The sequence below is a fragment of the Macrobrachium rosenbergii genome, chromosome 50, assembly GCF_040412425.1.
Source record: "Macrobrachium rosenbergii isolate ZJJX-2024 chromosome 50, ASM4041242v1, whole genome shotgun sequence".
In the NCBI taxonomy this organism is placed as follows: domain Eukaryota; kingdom Metazoa; phylum Arthropoda; class Malacostraca; order Decapoda; family Palaemonidae; genus Macrobrachium; species Macrobrachium rosenbergii.
The window spans coordinates 21392501-21415550 of NC_089790.1; the positions used below are offsets into that span (position 1 = coordinate 21392501).

General features: G+C 37.3%; 2 protein-coding genes across 2 annotated transcripts in view; both read left to right on the plus strand.

The window, feature by feature from the left end:
* Positions 1 to 12741, plus strand: part of LOC136832922 (uncharacterized protein DDB_G0287625-like) — a 176797-nt gene extending 164056 nt beyond the window's left edge. Inside the window, exons 2-4 of the mRNA XM_067094581.1 lie at positions 5392 to 6151; positions 9015 to 9062; positions 12682 to 12741. Coding sequence (XP_066950682.1) covers positions 5392 to 6151; positions 9015 to 9062; positions 12682 to 12741 — 868 coding nt within the window. The remainder of the gene's footprint in view (positions 1 to 5391; positions 6152 to 9014; positions 9063 to 12681) is intronic.
* Positions 1 to 23050, plus strand: part of RpS21 (ribosomal protein S21) — a 73267-nt gene that overhangs the window by 7578 nt on the left and 42639 nt on the right. The window lies entirely within an intron of this gene.

Below are 23050 nucleotides of genomic sequence, written 5' to 3' on the forward strand. Positions count from 1 at the left end.
AAATGAAAACACGTCCTGCCATCTATCCACGACTGTTTTTGTGTGTTACTTTTGTGGATTATCCGAAAAATATATACATATATTTTTCCTCGAATAATATCCTCGTGTCTCGAGGGAATTCAAAGCTGTCATTTGCGTTTGAGTTATGCGAGGAATGTTCGAGATCTGGGGCGCAACTTTTGGTACTGCGTTGTTGGGTGTTCTTTCTTCGTTTCGGGGTGATAGGTCGATGTTTTTTGTTATTATTTATTATGTTGTTTATTTTTTTTGTTTTTATTCACCACTTTAATTCTTCCCATTGTACTTACTGAAAGCAATAGTAAAACCGTATATCAAGTTAACTGATGATTGCGTTTAATTTCTATCCTTGGCACCGACAATAATTCCCATTTATATATATGTATATATATATACATACATATATATATATATATATATATATATATATATATATATATATATATATATATATATATATATATATATGTAGAGCCTCGGTGGCTCAGTCGGTTACAGCAGCAGCCTCGGACTTCGTAGAGGTCTGTGGCGCGGGTTCAAACCCGCAGCCGACTGGTCAGAGAGGCAGACACTTTGCTATCCGTGTAGACATCCCGGGATTATATATGTAATCAACGGATAGGTTTGCTTAAAAAGCAAATGGATGTTACAGACTAAATACACACACAAAACAAAGCCACTACAACACCTTCTAAAAACATAACAAACATCTCACACGTCTCGAACTCTCGCCATACCCGCGCAATAACTTCTCGCTGCTGGGAAGAAAGGGCGTTGGGTCGGGTATGATACATGATACATACGTACCGGGGTCTAAGCGATGTCAGGCAGGGCAGCCGATCGAGACCACAGGTCTACCCCAAAGCCAAATCAAAAAGTCCTTCAAAAGAAGGCATCGTGCTTACCCCATACAAAAATGGGAATAAAAGCACGTTAAAAGAAGAAGATACATATATATATATATGTATGTATATATATATATATATATATATATATATATATATATATATATATAGAGAGAGAGAGAGAGAGAGAGAGAGAGAGAGAGAGAGAGAGAGAGAGAGAGAGAGCAGATGGCTACTATTTTGCATTTAATTTTTTCTTGAATAACTTGATGTTTTCATTAATCAAATCAGTTCGTTGGCTGTACCATGCGCAGCAGATCTTCAATATATTTTAGATATCAAGTCTCTCTCTCTCTCCCTCTCTCTCCCTCTCTCTCTCTCTCTCTCTCTCTCTCTCTCTCTCTCTCAATCTCGAGCTCGCTTCGCTTGCGTAGAGGAGGCCGCCAAATCTCCTTCAAAATCTCCCTCAATCTCCCTCAGAATCTCCCTCAACCTTCCTCAAAATCTCTTGAACATCAAGTCTTAATGGCGTGATTAATCATAAAACATATTATAAGCATCACTTTAGCTTTGGTAAACAGCCAGTGTACAACTCATTACAAGGTTAGTCCTCACCCAAATTGCAACGCCTATTATAAATATTCATTTGTCTCTCTTTCCGATGATCAGTGGAGGCTGGCGGGTTGCAGCTAGTGAGGGGCAGGTGTTGGGGCTAGCAGCTTCACCCCGAAGAATTTGCAGAGATCTGTGAGGACAACCCCCTCTGGAAGAGACGTGTTTTTAAAAAAGAGAGATATATATATATATATATATATATATATATATATATATATATATATATAGTGTATTTATATGTATATGTATATATATTCACCACAGTTGAGTATACGTGTAATTAATCTTCAAAAATAATTCCATTATATATTATAAATATATACTGTATATATATATATATATATATATATATATATATATATATATATATATATATATATATATATATATATATATATATATATATACATCATACTTATATATTTATGTCGGTATATACAAATATATATATATATATATATACCCATATATATGTACAGATACATATGTATATATATACATATATGTATACATATACATAGGTCTAATAAAAGGTGCCCATAAAGACGCCAAGAGGTAGAAATTAACTTTCCACCTTTTGGCGTTTTTATGGGCTCCTTTTATTAAATGGAATTCTGTTTTAACTGAAAATGTTTCACAAAACACACACACATATATACATATATATGTATAAATATATACATATAGGAATATATGGTATATACACATAAACCACAATGGATTATACACGTTTTTGGTCTCCAAAAATTATTCCCTCTTCCAATAACGAAAGATATTAATCCGGTTTTAATGACGCACCATTAGGCTACTGAAACCTGAGATCGTTATTCGCAAAGGGAAACTGCCTGATTAACCGTAAGCCTCAATTTGTAAATGATGTCGGTATTTATGAGAACGGCTTCAATAAGCCTGCTGTTCGTTGATCCCTACGACCGCTAAATTCGCGTTGTAGGATGGTCAATTATTTTACAAAAAAAAAAAAAAATTATTAATCTATATATATGTAATATATATTTACAAAAAATTATCATTCTCTCTCTCTCTCTCTCTCTCTCTCTCTCTCTCTCTCTCTCTCTCTCTCTCTCTCTCTCTCTATATATATATATATATATATATATATATATATATATATATATATATATATATATATATTTATATACAGTATATATGTATATATATATATATTATTTATTTATTTATTCATGTTGCAGGATGGTCAATGATTTTACCAAACAAAATTATTAATCTATATATATGTATATATACTGTATATTTACAAAAAAAAATTATCATTCTCTCTCTCTCTCTCTCTCTCTCTCTCTCTCTATATATATATATATATATATATATATATATATATATATATATATATATATATATATATATTCAAAAATTATTCTCTCTCTCTCTCTCTCTCTCTCTCTCTCTCTCTCTCTCTCTCTCTCTCTCTCTCTCTCTCTCTCTCTCTCTCTCTCTCTCGTAACTGATCTTTTCTCTGTATTTCCTATTACCCTGTTACTTCTTTTGCGTTGTGGAATGGTCAATCATTTTACAAAAATATCATTAGTCCATATGTATATATATATATATATATATATATATATATATATATCTATCTATATATATATATATATATATATATATATATATATATATATTTACAAATAATTATTCTCTCTCTCTCTCTCTCTCTCTCTCTCTCTCTCTCTCTCTCTCTCTCTCTCTCTCTCTCTCTCTCTCTCTTCTCTTATAACTGATCTTTTCTTTCTGTATTACCTATTTTCTTCTGATACTTCTTGCAAATGAACTCCGTACTCTCTGAAAGCTTGAATTTCAGGTCAATTACCCCTGTGGGCTTGTTCCATGTGATTAGTGTTCATCTTCTGAGTAATAATAATAATAATAATAATATAATAATAATAATAATAATAATAATAAAATACCCACAGTAGCATGAGTCTTCAAATGGAGAAGCAAATCCTGAGTTATGTAAATGCACATATATTTAAAGAGAGATCTGCACAGATAGCTTTCGGGAATCTGTTGAAAAGGGGAATCGAACAGATTCCCAAAAGCTGTCTATACAGAATTATCTTTCAGTATATGTACATTTACATAACTATGGATTTGTTTCTCCAATAATAATAATAATAATAATAATAATTGCTGCCCATTTTGATTCTCCTTACTGGTGCCGGAATCTTGAAAAATAATCTTTTAATATCGTTTTGATATTAAATTTTCCCGTCGACTTCAGGTTTTTCTGTATAAAACGAAACTCGTTCATTTCCCTCGTTTATCCGTGGGGAGATGAGGCCCCTTTTGCCTCATCAGTCTTGGTTAAGCCTCGTTCGGAGAAGCTAGAAGATCCCCTTTAGATAATGTGGAGTTTTTCGAAATTTCTTAAAGACGTCCGGAAGTGTCTGAAGCTGGAATGAAGAGGTGCCAGCTATCGTTTTCTAGTTTTCTGTAAAAGAAAACTACTGAGAGGGCTATTTGTCTGTCCGTCCGCACTTTTTCTGTCCGCCCTCAGATCTTAAAAACTACTATGGTTAGAGGGTCGCGAATTGGTATGTTGATCATCCACCCTCCAATCATCAAACAGACCAAATTGCATCTCTCTAGCCTCAGTAGTTTTGATTTTATTTAAGGTTAAAATTAGCCATAGTCGTGCGTGTGGCAACGATATAGAACAGGCCACCACCGGGCCGGGGTTAAAGTTTCATGGGCCGTGGCTCATACAGCATTGTGCTGAGACCACCGAAAGGTAGATCTATTTTCGGTAGCCTTGATTACACGATGTACAGAAAACTCGATTGCGTCGAAGAAACTTCGGCATATTTTTTACTTGTTTTAGTTGGTAGCCATACTATTGTAACCAAGAGGTTGAATTTTGCGTTAAATTGACCACCAGGAGAAAATTATTAAAACCTTTCAAACTACTATATATGCAAGTTAAAACCAACAAGGATAACTCTTTTTTTCGCGCATGGTGCTACCGTTTTTGCGCAAAAATAAAATTGCAAAAAAGAAGAAAAATAAACACTGATAAACTTCCGAGACACATGATTTGCAAATATTACATATTTCTCTCTCAACCACGACACTCCCACACCCTCCCTCTCTTTCGTGCAGGATATTGTTTCGACAAAAATTAAAATGGGTTTACATTTCGCAATACCTTTCCCATCTTATCTTTGACCGGTAAAGAATTGGAACATTGTTTCTGTTTCCCTATATCGGTAGATTAGGAGAGAGAGAGAGAGAAAAAAAATTATTTATGAGATAGACGTAAAAAAACGTTTTATTTATGCAAACATTTAGTCCAAAATCGTAGACTTCACCACTTCTTTTTTTCTGTTCTGTGGAAGCTTCTGCAAGGAAGTGGTCTTATCAGCATATTCCACACTATAGTTTGCTCATTTTCAATAATAATAATAATAATAATAATAATAATAATAATAATAATAATAATTAATAATAACAATAATAATAACAGGTGTCATAATTAAGAAAGAGAGAATTCACAAGACATATGAACTCACCTTAAAACGGAGACGAAATTCGATATCAACGCCACACACAGCGAGAGAGTATTTTGACACGTTGGCGAAAATAGATAATTACACTAAAAGCTCACATTTCTCAGCCATTTTTTCCTCGGGCAACGGAGCCTGAGGTCATTAAAGGAATCTCTCGATGGATGGAGGGAGGAAAGTCCAAAGCCTTCCTTTCCCATCCCAGTGATTTCTCCTGAGCCCCCTTCTAGCAATGGGCTTGAGAAAGAAAGTTCCTGGAACCCTGTGACAAAAAGTGAAAGGGGTTTGCGTGAAAGGAGGTAGAGTGCAAGGAGACTAGATGAAAGCAGATTGAATGAATGGAGATGGAATCAAAGCAGATTGAGGGAATGCAGGCTGAGCGAAAGCAGATTGAGTGAAAGTGGACTGAGTGAAAGTAAGCTGAGTGAAAGCAGACTGAATGAAAGTAGATTGAGTGAAAGTAGATTGAGTGAAAGCAGACTGAATGAAAGTAGATTGAGTGAAAGCAGACTGATTGCAAGGAGATCGAGTGAAAGGAGACTGAGTGCAAGGAGATTGAGTGAAAGCAGATTAACTGCAAGGAGATCGAGTGAAAGCAGACTGAATGAAAATAGATTGAGTGAAAGCAAATTGATTGCAAGGAGATCAAGTGAAAGGAGATTGAGTGATAGCAGATTGACTGCAAGGAGATCGAGTGAAAGGAGACTGAGTGCAAGGAGATTGAGTGAAAGCAGATTGACTGCAAGAAGATCGAGTGAAAGGAGACTGAGTGCAAGGAGATTGAGTGAAAACAGATTGACTGCAAGGAAATCAAGTGAAAGGAGACTGAGTGCAAGGAGATTGAGTGAAAGCAGATTGACTGCAAGGAGATCGAGTGAAAAGAGACTGAGTGCAAGGAGATTGAGTGAAAGCAGATTGACTGCAAGGAGATCGAGTGAAAGGAGACTGAGTGCAAGGAGATTGAGTGAAAGCAGATTGATTGCAAGGAGATCGAGTGAAAGGAGATTGAGTGAAAGCAGATTGAGAGAAAGGAGATTGAGTAAAAGCAAATTGAATGCAAGCAGCTTGAGTGAAAGTAAATTAAGTGAAAGTAGATTGAGTGATGCATTTATCATATCTGGAAGAGAAAGCCAGGTGACGCAAAGGTCGCATTGCGATTCCTTCCTTGACCAGGAAAGAATTTACTGAATGTGTTTCTTCTTCTTCTTCTTTTTGATTGGTGGGGCTTTGAAAGAATATATAGCCGTAAAAACTACTGAGGCTAAAGGGCTGCAATTTGGTATGTTTGATGACTGGAGAGTGGATAATCAACATACCAATTTGCAGTCCTCTAGCCCCAGCAGTTTTTAAGATCTGAGGACGGACAGACAAACAGCCATCTCAATAGTTTCCTTTCACAGAAAACTAAAAAAAAAAAAAAAACTTGAAGACGTGACAACTCGGTCGAGTGGATGATACCGTCGGATGAAAGCGATTATTCTCGACCCTCACAAGTTGTCCGAGTGGATGAGATATTCCTCAAGTGGATTTAGAGGGTGAGGACGTGGCTGAGAAGGTGAGGAAATTTACTCCTTTCCTCGAAAAGGAGATCTCGCAGTTGTGGCCTCCGAGCGCTTGAATGAAGAAGAATTAGAGGAAATCCGGCATTACGAAAAGAAAGCTTCATATTAAGGCGAGGGGCAAGTCCCTGGAGAGAGAGAGAGAGAGAGAGAGAGAGAGAGAGAGAGAGAGAGAGAGAGAGAGAGAGAGGGATGGTGGGGAACGGCTTGGAAATAAGAAAATAAAAGGGAGATTGCAATATGAGGAACTATGGACTGTAAGGTAATAGGAAACTGATTGAAACAAGATTCCCAGCATCATAAAAACAATGTTCGATATATATCTCACGCAGAACTGAAGTGAATGCTGACCTCGTCGGCCTGATACGTCCTTCTGAAGATGAAAGAAGCCGCACTTGCCACCCCCCCCCCAACCCCCGCCCTCCCCACCAGTAAAAATAAAGCTAACAGGCTATATCTCTTTGTCTTGCCTCACCTTTGATGACCTTTTTAGTTTTCTGTGAAAGAGAACTATTGAGATGGCTTTGTCTGTCCGTCCGCACTTTTTCGGTCCGCCCTCAGATCTTACAACTACTGAGGCTAGAGGGCTGCAAATTGGCATGTTGACCATCCACCCTCCAATCATCAAACATACCAAATTGCAGCCCTCTAGCCTCAGTAGTTTTTATTTTATTTAAGGTTCAATTTAGCCATAACCGTGCGTCTGGCAACGATATAGGACAGGCCACCACCGGGCCATGGTTAAAGTTTCATGGGCCGCGGCTCATAGAGCATTATACCGAGACCACCGAAAGATGAATCTATTTCCGATGGCCTTGATTATACGCTGTACAGAAAAGTCGATTGCGCCGAAGAAACATCGGCACATTGCTTACTTGTTTTCTTCTGTAATCTGTCCGAAGGACTTGAATTTCCCCTCGTGGATTCCCCTCTTCTCCTTTCTTTTCCCCTTTGCTGCTCAGTGACTCTCTCTCTCTCATGTGAATGCTTTACTCTTCAGTCCTTCTCATAATGGATTGCAAATGTCTAATTGTTATGTCAGTTTTCTTTTATTTCAGATCAAGTTCTGTTAATCCTTCTCTCGACCATAAGGGAAAAAGAATGAAATGCCTGTTACCAATACTGTATAATTCAAATACTTAAGAAAATTTTATGATACTGGAATGAAATGGATACAGTTGCCTTGCAAATATTTCGAAGAGGACTGGTACTGGTATTCTCTGTTTACCTTTTCCTTTACTTACAGGTAGAAGTCTTAATTTTCTTCCATATCTATTCTCTCTTTCTCCAGGACGATCGATGGCATCTATATAGTAATATATAGAAGAGAATTGGTTGCACATAACCAGACAAAGTAGCGAAGCTTTCATATTGAATAATCATGAAGTTAGAAAGATAATCCCTATCCATTAATCCTTAAGCATTTTCAATGATTTTCCAGTCTAAAGCATATAATTTTGCTGATACATCTCAGAAATAGAATGATAAGTAGATTAATAATTTAAACAGAATGATAATTACAATATCACAAAATAAAAAAGCGATAAAAAAATTTATGAAGAAGACCAAATATTTCATTGTGCAAAAAAAAAAAAAGGAAGTTCTGATGGAAACCAAGAACGTAACGACTTTTCAACATTTTCCGAAGTTCTGCGAGAGACCACCAACTCCAGAACTTCAGTCAATGGCACAATGGGGCCTCATTGCCCCTTTTCCTCACTTTTATTGACGTTTCAGTTCTGAATTCTAGACTGAAAGGCGAGTGAAGAGTCCGAAGTTTGTTTGGCGACACTTTCCGGCATTTTTCCGAGAAGTAACAGAGTACCCTGAAAAAAAGCGGGACGCCATATGTCAAAAAGTAACCGTGGAATTTTCTTGAAAATAATCTCATTATGTTTCCCACACCCAAATTATTACACCAACCCATCCTAATCCATCCTAACCTAACCTAACGTAGGGGCAGGGCCAAAAAACCGGGGCTGGTGCGATACTAGCATACATCTCAGGAATTTGCTTCCGGGAAATTCTCTCATTTGATTTGCCTCTCATCGACAATCCTGAATTCTCAGTTTACGTCCGAAGAAGTGTTCCTGAGGCAAGATCTTGCGGTCGAGAGTAGGCTATAACCTTTTAGCTTTCCCGACAAGGCTGGACTCAGACTTCGTCGAAGAGAGAGAGAGAGAGGTGTAAAATGATCCATCTAGTGCTGATAAGGTTTTTCTTAACCGTGAAAATTAGAAGTTTACTCCTCCCTCAGTTTTTAAATTGATTTTTACGTGAATAGATCTCAAGGTTATGGTACTGGACAACCAGTTAAGAAACATGCATCACAGAGTAATATACGATGAATTACACTTCATATGGGCAAATAATAATGCTCATTTAGTGATAGAGCAAAAATTTAAAGAAGATTAAAGTAGTCTTTATCATCTTTTCAGAGAAACTTTGGTTTCAACCAAGTGAAGCGACCAGACATGGCCGAATCGGTGAGTACAAGCATTTGAAGAAAGTTGCATTTAATGGATGCAACTTGAATGTAGCTGCAAATTACATAAACAGAACATTTAGACTACAGAAATATAGTTATGTACTCTTGTATCAACCCACCTGAAAGGGTACTTACTTACTAAATTGACTTTAGTGTGTCTGACTGTTCACCATGATTGGTAGGGTTCTGAACACTCATTCTGACTGGTAGGGTTTTAATGGTTTATCCTGATTGGCAGGGTTCTGAATAGTCACCCTGATTGGTAATGTCATGAATATTCTGACTGGTAGGGTTTCAATGATTTACACTGATTGGTGAGGTTCTGAACATTTATCCTGATTGGTAGGGTTCTGAGCATTCATCCTGATTGGTAGGGTTCTGAGCATTCATCCTGATTGGTAGGGTTCTTGATATTCGCCCTGATTGGTAGGGCTGTGGATATTCATCCTGATTGGCAGTATTCTGAATATTCATCCTGACGTAAAGTTCTGAACATTCATCCTGATTGGTAAGCTTCTGCATATTCCCCGTGATTGGCTGGGTTCTACTATTCACCCAGATTAGTATTGCTTTAACCATTTCTAGCTTCATTAATAGGGGCCTTTAAATCTTGCCTGATCTAGCCCTATTGGTGGGAATAGAATAGAATATAGAATTTAGGACAAAGGCCAAGCGCTGGGACCTATGAGGTCATTCAGCGCTGAAAGGAAAATTGATAGTAAGAAGGTTTGAAAAGTATAACAGGAGGAAAACCTCGCAGTTGCACTAGGAAACACTTGTTAGAGAGGGTGGAAAGTCAGATGGAAGAAAGAGAACATGAACGGACGTACAGTAAAAGGAACGAAAGCGGTTGCAGCTAGGAGCTGAAGGGACGCTGCAAAGACCCTTAAGTAATGCCTACAGTGCGCCACATGAGCTGCACTGACGGCACTACCCCCCTACGGGGTCCTATTGGTGGGCAGAACTGGGCATATTTTTTTTTATTTTTAATTTATGATGTACTTCAAGAACGTTTTTCAAAGAATAACTGTAAAGTAAATGTGATCGATTTTAGGTTACCAAAGAAAAGTATTAGAGTTCTATGTAACTATAATTTTCTAGCTCTCTTGCTGTTTCTTAAAGAAAACTTTTTTAGCAATTAATTGACTTTAAAAGGAAATTTTCCCAGCTCTGCCCACCAATGTTTTTAATTTGCATTTTAAGCATCTAAAGCAAAACCTCCCACGACTTTCACAATGGCTTTTGATACTCGCTTCTGACAGATGATTGACAGCCAGCTGGTAGTCATCCTCTCTCTCTCTCTCTCTCTCTCTCTCTCTCTTCAGTTCTTTCGTTCTTCCAATGAATGATATGAAAACTCATAAATACGTGTTAGATAAGTCTGTGATATTGCCTCAAGAGCACTATTTTTTTTTTTATCCTTAAAGTGAATTACCGATGCAACAGTACTGCTGGGAAATTACCCATAGTGATAGGGTGGATGAATTATCATGTTTTAATTGGGTGGGAATTTATACCAATATCGTACTTTTTATTTTTTTCTAGCTTTCAGAATGAGAGATATATATGCAACTCTGCATTTATATATATATATATATATATATATATATATATATATTTTTTTTTTTTTGGAGGGATGGGGTTGGTGGCCAGATAGGGGGTGCTTTTAAAGTTGGCCACCTGATATTAATGGCTGCCGTCTTCATACGAGCTTCTTTTTTCTTCAGATTTCATTTAAAACGAGATTTACCGCAGTGCCTTAAAAAATAACAAACCGCAGTAATTAGCTGCATCTTTTGAAATAAGAGGGAATTTTTTGGACGGGGTGAGTGGGGGAGCAATGATCCTTAAAGGCTTGGATCCTGATCTTGAACGAAATTGCTAATTTTTATGTATTTTCTTTTATTTAGTCATCTCATCAAATAACAGGTTGCAATATCAATGCCACCCGTAAATCTGCTGGAATTGAATTTGAAATATAAAATTTAGGCCAGAGGTCAAGCGCTGGGACCTATGAGGTCATTCAGCGGTGAGGAGAGGGTGGAAAGTAAGATGGAAGAAAAAGAATGTGAACGGAGTTACAGTGAAAGGAATGAAAGGGGTTGCAGTTTGGGGCCGAAGGGACGCTGTTAAGTTACCATCGGCAGTGCCTACAGTGCACCGAGTGATGTGCACTGACGGTACTAACACCACTCCCAACCTACGGGGTAATATAGTTTACGTGTCAGGTCTGTCTAACTCTGTCTCGGTCTAAGACGGAAGACGACACGAGAATGTCCTGTTGAGCCTCTGGGAAGCTGAGCAAGTAATTTAGGCAGCCGTCCTGTAAGGAGAGAATACATAATATATTCAGTGTGTACTGAAGGTGTTAGAGTGTTTGTGCATACAAATAGGAAATAGATAGACTGATGTGGATGGTGCGTAATATATGTACGCGTATGTATATGTGTGTTTTCGTATGTACAAATGCGCAGCTACATGTAAGCACAGTCTAGAGTTTACACTCAGGTTTGAAGAATGTTATGTAATTATATATATGTATATATATATATATATATATATATATATATATATATATATATATATATATATATATATATATATATATATATATGTGTGTGTGTGTGTGTGTGTGTGTGTGTGTGTGTGTGTATGTATGTATGTATGTATATGTGTGTGTGTAAATAAGGCCGTAATTAAATAAAAATGTACGAACTAGGTTTGAAATTCAAAGCGAGGTGCCCAGAAATCTCGATGGAAATCGGGAGACTCCATAAAACCTGCCATGCGTTGTTGGAACTTACGAATTGGATCCTTTGTCACGTACCATTAGGAAGGTAAAAAGAAAAACCTCTGGGTTTCAGAGGTCTTTCAAATTAACGAAGGCACTTTAAATCCAGAGATTTCAAAATATGGTGAAGGAACCCATCTCTTAATGAACCCCAGTACACAAAGATACTACTCGGAGAAATCTCAGCTTCGTTGAATTAGTTCAATCAGGGGACGAGTTCACTCTGCTGCTGGGCGCTATTATTATCGATTTCCTTATGTAATCACGTTACGTTTCTTCTTCTTTACGATGGCTAAAGAGGGTGCTAACCCACAATTTCTCGTTAAGTCTCCTTTGGATTTTGGGGGAGGGGAAGATATTTGTTTGCGTGTTCATATAGTTTTGTATATTTTTTATGTTGAGTTAATTGTTTATGCTTATCATTTGGCTGTTTTCTCTTGCTCCACATATGGGTATTCCTTTCGTAGAAAGTATGCTTAGTTCACGTTTGATTAAGCTGGAAAAAGAAAAGTGATCAATAGGCGTGACGAGATACAGCTGATACCACAATGCTGTTCATTCTGAATCTGGTATCTTCATATATATATATATATATATATATATATATATATATATATATATATATATATATATATTTCATGGTCTAGGAACGTTGACTGTTGCCTGACCATTTTCCCTTGTTTGTTACATAAAGTTTCTTGTCATATCCTTGAGTTTTCGTATTTACCATGTTTGTCTTTTCCCTTCTGTTATCATCCCATTTATTAATTTTCTTGTATATTATCTCTATTATCTTCATGTTTCTAATCTTCCCCCTTTTCATAAGAGCCTGCAACATTCGCATGAGGAGAGTGCTGTGGGCTCCATCTTTCAGCAGAATAGCTGAGTCCCACTTCCAACGGCTGTTAAGCTGGGTGGAGTCTACCTCTGTTGCAGATCGTCTGAATAATTCAGTCGTGTGGCAGCGAATCGCCTCATTCCATTAAGTGGCTTTGGAAGGCGGGGGGTTGGTGGCTGTTGTAACGTCACAGGTTTACCATACAGATGCCTACGAGCGTCGTCTGCAGAACCCACTAGATGGATTGGTATGTTGACGTTAAAGATCTCCGTAAGCGAGGTAGAGTTCTGCTTGGAAAAACGACAGTTCTAGGATGGTTAGTAATCTTTGTAATCTAGATAAAGTTCTGCTTAGAAAAACAACAGTTCTGGGATAGTTAGTAATTACACAGTCCTTCTTTTAGTAGTTCATTGCCACGGAGAAGCAATTGTCCGGTAGTGACGAGGATGTTTCATATTTCGATGTATGAAAAGCGCTTATTTGCACACGACAGAACAGAACTAGACCCATGTTTTGAGGATATAAAACTTCCAAGCTTCCGTTTCGGGAATACCGTCCCCCGCCCTGAATTCTTTATCGTTCCCGTCTAATTTATCCAGAGCTACGAGAGAAATAAGGAGAATAAAAGGGAGAAATCAGGCAGGCAAAAATTCACTTTTACGCATGAGCTGTCCTTCATTAATTTCTTGAAATCGGCATTATCCGCCACATTAGACCGCCATTCAAAAATTCTCTTCCTTTTTGGGGTCTTTTTTTATGGCGGGGGGAGGGGGAGACGCCACTGGGGCCGAGGGGGGAAGGGGGTTCATTTGGAATAGACACGTGCTTGCGAGAGCCCTCGCTGACCTAAGCAAGAGTGTGAACTGAGAGAGCGCAAGATTCAGTCCGTGATTCTTTGCACTCTTGATTCTTCACTTTTCAGTACTCAGCAGAACGACCCAAGAAGTGTTTTTTTTTTATTTTTTTTTAGTAAAAAAACAAACCTTCAACTCATCCCCTTGATTGGAAGTATCTATGAAGGGCTAAACTGCTTTCCCTTACGATGTTCAGGACCTCTTTAGTAAGCTTATGTTGCTAGGGTTTAATTCTCTCTCTCTCTCTCTCTCTCTCTCTCTGCATATATTGGACAGGTGTACACATCGTACCGTTAGCTTAAATCTCATTCAAGTTTTTAATTTTTTTTTTTTTCAATATATTTTCCTTTTGTTGGGTCTAAAGGGAATTCAAGCCCATTCCACTCTCTTTTGCCTAGAAAACTTTGTGCGTGAATTCCCACTGGCTGTGTCACCTGGCATCCTTTAATCAGGTAGAGAAAAGGATCAGAAACTAAGTGTTGATAAGGGCAACTTAAAAAAGGAGACCTCTGATAACAAACGAACGATAATGGAGCATAATAAAAAAAAAATAAAAATTAGACGTTTTCTCTCTGTTGCTATTAATACAAATATCCAGCAGCAAGCAGGGGTGAAAATACTGGTTAGTTTTCTGAAAAGAAAACTATTGTGCCGGCTTTGTCTGTCGGTCCGTACTTTTTTCTGTCCCCTTTCAGATCTTAAAAACTCCTTAGGCTAGAGGGCTGCAAATTGGTATGTTGACCATCCACCCAATCATCAAACATACCAAATTCCAGCCCTCTAGCCTCAATAGTTTTTATTTTACTTAAGGTTAAAGTTAGCCATACTCGTGCTTCTGGCAACGATATAGGATAGGCCACCACCGGGCCGTGGTTAAAGTTCATGGGCCGCCGCTCATACAGCATTATACCGAGACCACCGAAAGATAAATCTATTTTCGGTGGCCTTGATTATACGTTTTAGCTGCTGTACAGAAAACTCGATTGCACCGAAGAAACTTTGGCGCATTTTTTTACTGGTTTTATTTTGAAATTAAACACACACACACACACACAAAGGGAAGATACTTCATGGTTGTTCGTAACTTCGTTTTCTTAACGAGAGAATCGTGGTTTTATACTTCATCAATCAGCATCATGACAGTTGACTGGAAAATGGATTCCCGTATGCATTTTTCCGTATATCTGATCTGTGTAATAACTCTTAAGAAGGTCCAGCTTGTCTTATGTAGTTTTAAGAGGAAACACATTGAGAAGGATACATTTTCTCAGTTCTAGGCAATTTTGCTGGTCGCTGGTATAGTGGTTATAGTGTCTTCGGGTGCCACTCAGATGTTATGAGTTCGCGCCTCCCCCAGGCCGATGAAAAATCACAGACTGCATCATGGTCACTTACTGCCGCGGCGTGGGCTCCGCGGTGGGAGGTTGAAACCAACATATTCTTTGGAAGCTTGAATTTCAAGTCAGTGGCCCCTTGGGCTTGCTCCACATGAATAGGTTTCATCTGCTGAATAAATGAATAAAAAAAACTGTGGGCAAGCAGAATGCAAGCAAGTCAGCGAGATCGCTTGGTAAGCGAATTTCCACTCTGTCCCTTTCGTTTCCGGGTAGCAAAAAATTCGCGAGCAGAATGAAAGCAGTTCAGTCAGGTCGCCTGGTTACCAGATAAGCGCTTGGTCCCGTCTGTGCCAAAGAGACATTTTGAAAAATTTCTCGATGCAACGAACGCTCTCAAGAAACGTTGGCTCCTTTTGGCCAGCTGCATTCCAGTGCAACCTCTCGATTGGAATGATGGGAATTGGTTCACACCGTTGGACTCTGGAACAGCCTCCCTGAGGGGGTTGTGCAGCTGGAACTTCAGAAGTTCAAGCGAAGATGCAGTGCATTACTACCCTAATACAGTTCTTGTATTTTAATAATTTGCTTACATTTTTCCCTATCTATTTATTAATTTGTTAATCTGTTCTTTCTTTTTTAATAAGTGGTCTCTTCTTTCTGTATTTCCCATTTCATTCTGCTGCTTCTTTCTAATGAACGGCATATTCTTTGGAATCTTGAATTTCAAGTCAGTGGTCCCCTGTGGGCTTGTTCCATATGAATAGTGTTCATCTTCTGTATAATAATAATAATAATAATAATAATAATAATAATAATAATAATAATGAAAGTACATCAATAGCACATCGGCTAACCGTACATCCAATGCTCTGAAGTCTTGTTAACAGATCAGTAAAGTTTTGACACTTGAAAAAATCCTCACTTTTTCTGTCCGCCCTCAGACCCTAAAATCTACTGAGGCTAGAAGGCTGCAAATTGGTATGTTGATCATCCACCCTCCAATCATCAAACATACCAAATTGCAGCCCTCTAGCCTTTGTAGTTTTTTATTTTATTTAAGGTTAAAGTGAGACATAATCGTGCTTCTGGCAACAATATAGGGCATGCCACCACCGGATCGTGGTTAAAGATTCGTGGGCCGCGGCTCATACAGCATTACACCGAGACCACCGAAAGATAGATTTATTTTCGGTGGCCTTGATTATACGCTGTAGCGGCTGTACAGAAAACTCAATTGCGCCGAAGAAACTTCGGCGCATGTTTTATTTAATTATTTTTTTTTTTTTTGTCAAGCTTTGTAGTCAGTTACTAATAAAGGGAGAGTTCGTTACTCAGCAGTTCTTGAATTCTTCATTTGCCATGTCAAATTTTCCTAGTGCCACGGACGAAGAAGCAAAAATGAGGATGAATGAACATGACTAAAGAAAGTAGCCCTACAATCGTAAGAAAAATGAGAAGAAGAAGATCAGCTAAACCTGAAGTGTCAACTAAAAATAACAACAGTAGTAATCGGAGAAATGTCGCTGTAGCCATTGAGAGGCGTCTACAGAAACGACAACATACGACCACTCAGGATTAGGGAGAGAGAAAGGATGGTGGGGATCTCTTAGCTGAAGAGCAAAAATGAACGAAAGGGCGTCTTGTGATTTACTCTGCAAGAGAGGATTGATGATTAGGATGAGGAGGAGAGGAAACGTTATTGGAGAAGTGTGCGAGGGAGAAGGAGAAACGTCTCCTTAGTGGGCAAGATGGCGTGATATTATTATTATTATTATTATTATTATTATTATTATTATTATTATTATTATTATTATTATTATTGTGTTCAGAAAATGGGCTAGAGGCGCTTGAAATTGATGAAATGACAGTGATTGAATTGATAAATTGACGGGAAAAAGGGAGGAATTTGGAGAGGAAGATTAGGACAACATAAAAGATATAATTTTAAAAAAGCAAGAATGCGCGTTCCAAGACTGAAGATCCTATTTCAAATGATTAGCCTAGTTACCCAAACACTGTTCGTCCATTACGTTTTCTTTATCACGAGTACATGGCCATTATATTATAGTTGCACAATCACTATGCATCATTTACATTTTCTTTCACGAATGCATGATAAATTAATGTTTAGCTTATTTAACCAAATACTCTTCGTTCCCCATATCTTTAATGATGATGATAAGATTAACATAGTTACCCAAGTACTCAACATCATTCAAGTTTTCCTTTACAAAGATGTGTGCATAAGAAACAACAGCATTAAATGAAGTTATAAAATTGCCCGGTACGTTTTCCTAACCTAGAGCTCCTTTTTTTTTCTTCTTCTTCTTCATATAACAGGCGTTTCCCGTTTGACCTTTTAACTACTACTAACCTAACGGTCGACTCAGTGCTGCTCGTTTTCCGTTTCAAAAATACAAGGTTGTAAGTGTTTTTTTTTTTATTTCTTGTAGACTAATCTTTAGCTTAGTGCGAGTGAGAATCATTAATTGTATTGTATTGGTTTCTTTGTGGTTCAGTAATTTTATCATGTTCATAAGAAATAAAAAAAAAGTAAATATAAAATAAAATTATGACTTCAGTTTCATCATCGTAGGAAAAATTTTACTTTCGCACATGTTCTTAGGAATCATTTCACAGCCAGTGCTGTTCTTTTTTTTAGACTAATCTTAGTAGTTTATTGCGAACCAGAATCCTTAATTATATTGGTTTCTTTGTTGTTAAGTAATTTGATCATATTCAGAGGAAATAATAAATAAGTAATAGTATAATTATGGCTTCAGTTTCATCATCGTCAGAAAAATTTTACATTCGCACATGTTCTTGGGAATCATTTCACAGCAGGATAAATTATCTTGTCATTTAATGCAGGACTGTTATTGGTTTTATTTTAATAATGTGGATGCATGACAATGTAAATAATTTTTCATACATACTGCAGTTTATATTGGTTTATTAACACAATATGGTACGAAATTTCATTTGAAGAAATTTGTTCTACATTGCATGTAGAATGTAGGCCTACTATGAGCCATTTGATGACCTGTGGTACTAACACCTGCGGCTGGTCACACACACACACACACACACACACACACACACACACACATATATATATATATATATATATATATATATATATATATATATTATACATATATGTGTATATATAATATATATTATGTATATCTTCTATATAAAAGTGAATGTTTATATGTGTGTATACTTGTATCTTTGTGCGCTATAGAAATCCGAACCGCTTGACCGATCTAGGCAAAATTTGGCAAGTGGCCATCATTTAACCCAACTTACAAAATAGGGTCGTTTCAAACCCATACCCCTTCCCCTTGTAATTTATGTGATAACAGCTTGACCGATATAGACAAAATTTGGCAGGTGGCCATCATTTAACCCAAATCAGATAACAGGGTAGGTTTCAAACCCGTACCCCCATCCCCATCCCCTTCCCTTTGTAACTTATGTGGTAAATGAACTGTACGGGTTTATCATAACTCATTTCATGTACTCGATGCCATAGAAATATATTATTGAAAATGCTTTACTTTCCTGTGATTAATAATTCTGTACCAAGGTTTGTGTTTTAGGTTTAGTGGGGGGTGTATTTAGGTTTAGTGGATGTGTGTGTTTAGGTTTAGTGGTGGGTGCGTTTAGGTTTACTGGGGGTGTGTTTAAGTTTAGTGGAGGGTAAATGGGACAGTCACTGCAGTAATGTCTAGATAAAATGAACAGTCACCATAGTTATACCTGGTACAAAGGGACAGTCAGCACAGTAATACCTGGGTAAAAGGGACAGTCAGCACAGTAATACCTTTTCATCTAAGAAGTGAATGAAGCTCTCTCTCGTTAGCAACCTACCGCGGATTTCGTGTACATAAAACATCCTTACCATACATTACCGAAATGATGTGTTGCCCCCCTTCCGCGCCCCGACATTTATCATCTCTCGGCCCCCAATTCATATTTATTTGGCTTCCTCGATTCCGCTCTCAAAATATTGGTGGGCGGACTGAGGCTGAATACGGAATCCGAATCCCCGAACACAATGGCATCGTCTGTGTCAGTTGCCGGAGGAGGCTAATTTAAGCGTACTGTTATCACGTGACGGTTATTGCGTTCATGTTCGACTCGAGGTCCTTTGATAGTACTAAACATGGCGGAAGCTCCTTGGGACGCCGTGTTTAGTACTAACCTCTCGGGGATCAAAGTATTATACACAACCATTTCTATATTGCGTGGTCGACAAATTTTATATTAATAAACGATATTTTCGTGCGGCCGTCTGCTTTACATTTACCAACGGTGTTTAGTACTAGCACCTCGGAGTAGGTGACGCGCAGATAACAAGCCAAAGTAGCACCCTTCTGTGTTAGCATGCTTTCCCGGGTTTATGGCTTTTACAGTTCAGTTTGCCTCCTCTTCATTCTCTTGTCAATTTATCCTTCAATTCATGTTAAGTCTTCTTTCAACTATAATATAGTATGTAATTCTTTACTACCTGACGATATTCTTACTGTCATTAACTTTTGCGGAACCTCTTGCGCACGATCGTAATCCCACCAACTTGAATCTGAAATTTAATGTTCTTTTTCTCTGCCTTTGTTCTCAGCTAATGTTTCGAGTTGTAGTACAAAGGGCAGTGCGCGTTCAATACAACCTTTTATCGTTCTTTGTACGAGGATGTTAGTAACAATTATCGTTTGTATTTTTTTTTTTTATGTTAGAAATAGACGGCCAAGATCCTACAAAGGAATCTAGGGACTGGGCAAGTGCTATTATTATTATTATTATTATTATTATTATTATTATTATTATTATTATTATTATTATTATTATTATTATTATGTGTCCTAATTTGGAAAGCAGCCAAGTATAAAATAGAGATATAACAAGGTAGAGAATAAACGATGAAAGAGGAATAACAAAGAAAGAAAAACAACTCTTCTAACCGTTCTCTTCCAGGCTTTTGCAAACAAACAAAAAACTCATATGATAAAGGATGACACGTTTAAATGCACTATGAGGTCAAGTACTACACTTTACGTGTAGGAAGGGGACCTTAATTAATTAGCTCAACTTAAAAGGGGGGATAAATATTTCCTTTGTATCTGTAATGGATATGTGAATTAAAAGAGGGTGAAGATATCGAATGCTTTTTTTTTTAAATGATGCAGAAGGGGTGCAGTGTGGCAGAAAATGAGCAACGTGTCGCATTACTTGTTCAACGAAAGTGTGTTTGCCTTTTAGAGGGGCGTGGGTTCGTAAATATGATGAAATGAAGAATGAACACTACAATAAATAAGAAAAATTTGTGATATTCAGCAATCATCGAGGTTTGGTTGGGGATATAGATGTTGGAACGGAATGGAATACAAAATTTAGGCCAAAGGCTAAGCGCTCTATGACGTCATCCAGCGCTGAAAGGGCACTTGCGAGTAAAAAGGGTTTAAAGGTGTAACAGGAGGAAAACCTCGCAGTTGCACTGTGAAACAACTGTTAGGAGAGGGTGGAAAGTAAGGTGGAAGAGAGAGAATATGAATGGAGGGACAGTAAAGGTGACGAAAGGGATTGCAGCCAGGTGCCTAAAGGGTGCTGCAAAGAAACTTAAATAATGCTTGGGGGGGTACTATCGGCACTGCATCCTACGGGGGTGGGGGGATGTAAATGTTGAGTTCTTGGAAAAATTCTTTATCTTTGGTTTATTGAAAGAATATCCCTGTTTTTATTCTATTTATCCATCTCAAGGGAAAGGTATATACTTAGATCTCTCTCTCTCTCTCTCTCTCTCTCTCTCTCTCTCTCCATGGATACTCTGAAGCATAAAAAGGATTTATTTCTAACACGCATTAACCTGAAATCCTTCACATTTTCCCTGTAGGGTAGGCGGTACTACAATCGGTGCATTCATGCGGTGCACTGTAGGCTAAAGGTTAAGTATATCTTAGTTTAACCAGACCACTGAGCTGATTAACAGCTCTCCTAGGGCTGGCCCGAAGGATTAGGCTTATTTTACGTGGCTAAGAACCAATTGGTTACCTAGCAACGGGACCTACAGTTTATTGTGGAACCCGAACCACATTATAGCGAGAAGTCAATTTCTATCACCAGAAATAAATTCCTCTAATTCTTCATTGGCCGGTCGGAGATTCGAACTCGCGGCCAGCAGAGTGCTAGCTGAGAACGGAACCCACTCTCCCAACGAGGAAGTTGCACTGTAGGCATTACTGAAGGTTGTTTGCTGGGTACCTTTGGCCCTTAGCTGGACCCACTTTTTAAGGCATTTACTTTACCTCCGTTCCCACTTCCCTTCTTCCAACTTGCTGTTCAACCACTCCAACTCTATTTTCACTGTCTGAAAGTGCCCCAGTACTTGGTTTTATAACCAAATTCTCATAAACTAACGTAAAAACAAACATTTCCTAAAGTAACACATCTAAGAGCATTAATTAAGAGAGTGTGAAAATAAACTCTGCTTTGAAATCATGTTGATGTTGCCACATATAAAATTAGTATATGATTTTCAATTTGAAGAATTTACTGCTGTGAGAAAGTGTAATGTAGACAAGAATTACGAAACCCATTATTCTCGCATTCTTCTGGAGACTTAATTAGGGAGTGGGGCCAGCCATTTTGTTTGTTTGTAGCCTTTTGTTGTTGTTGTTGTTGTTGTTGTTGTTCAGTCCATTTGTACATAGGTAATTTTGCATTAAATTACAGACATTTTGTTTGTTTGTAGCCTTTTTTTGTTGTTGTTGTTGTTCAGTCCATTTGTACATAAGTAATTTTGTATGAAATTACAGCCATTTTCTTTGTAGCCTTTTTTGTTGTTGTTGTTCAGTCCATTTGTACATAGGTAATTTTGTATTAAATTACAGCCATTTTGTTTGTTTGTAGCCTTTTTTGTTGTTGTTGTTGTTTAGTCCATTTGTACATAAGTAATTTTGTATTAAAATACGGCCATTTAGTTTGTTTGCAGCCTTTTTTGTTGTTCAGTCTATTTGTACAAAAGTATTTTTGCATTATAATACAGTCATTTTGTTTGTTTACAGCCCCCTTTTTTGTTGTTGTTGTTGTTGTTGTTGTTCTTCAGTCCATTTGTGCAAAAGTATTTTCGAATCGTAATACAGCCATTTTGTTTGTTTGTAGCCTTATTTATTTTATTTTATTTTATTTTTTTTGTTTATTGGTTCAGTCCATTTGTACAAAAGTATTTTTGCATTAAAATACGGCCATTTTGTTTGTTTGTAGGCTTTTTATTCAGTCCATTTGTACATAAGCATTTTTGAATCGTAATACAGGTATCATATGACAAAGACCCCTTCTCGTTCAAAAGCCTCTTGAAGAGGCTTAATGCATTTTCGAAAATGCAAAATCTCTCTCTCTCTCTCTCTCTCTCTCTCTCTCCAGAATTCAGAGCGAAAGCATAAATGTAAATTAGAGGAGAGAAAACCTCATTAAGGATTTTAAGAACGAATGAGATTCAGGAAGGCGTGAAGGAGAAGAAGAAGAACCTCTCGCGTCGCGGAGGAAATACAGTGGGCGAAATGAAATTATTTTATTTTCGCTTTTTTTTTTAATTGTTTCGTTGAAATTTTACTGATGGAAGGTCGTGATTTATTATTATTATTATTATTATTATTATTATTATTATTGGTTAAGAAATCCAGTGGTGTAAATGTAAATATATACTAGAAATATATATGTACATTTACACCACTGTGGATTTCTGCACCATTTCAGTGGCTCATGCTATTATTATTATTATTATTATTATTATTATTATTATTATTATTATTATTATTATTATTATTATTATTATTATTATTCAGGAGATGAACCCTATTAATATGGAACTAGCCCACAACCGCGGCGCTTGCCTTGAAATTCAAACCTCCAAAGAAAATGGTGTTCATTTAAAAGAAGTAACAGGAGATTATAAAAATTAGAGAAAGAAGAGATCATTTATTAGAAAAGGAAAATAAATTAAAATGTTAATAAATACATGAAAAATGATGCGCTGCATCTTCGCTTGAACTTTTGAAGTTCCTGTTGCAAAACATCGGAATTTTACGAATGTAAGGTGGTATTTCATGTTAATTACTAAATACGAAAGAAGTGCATTTTACTTACCACGTATACCAGATATTT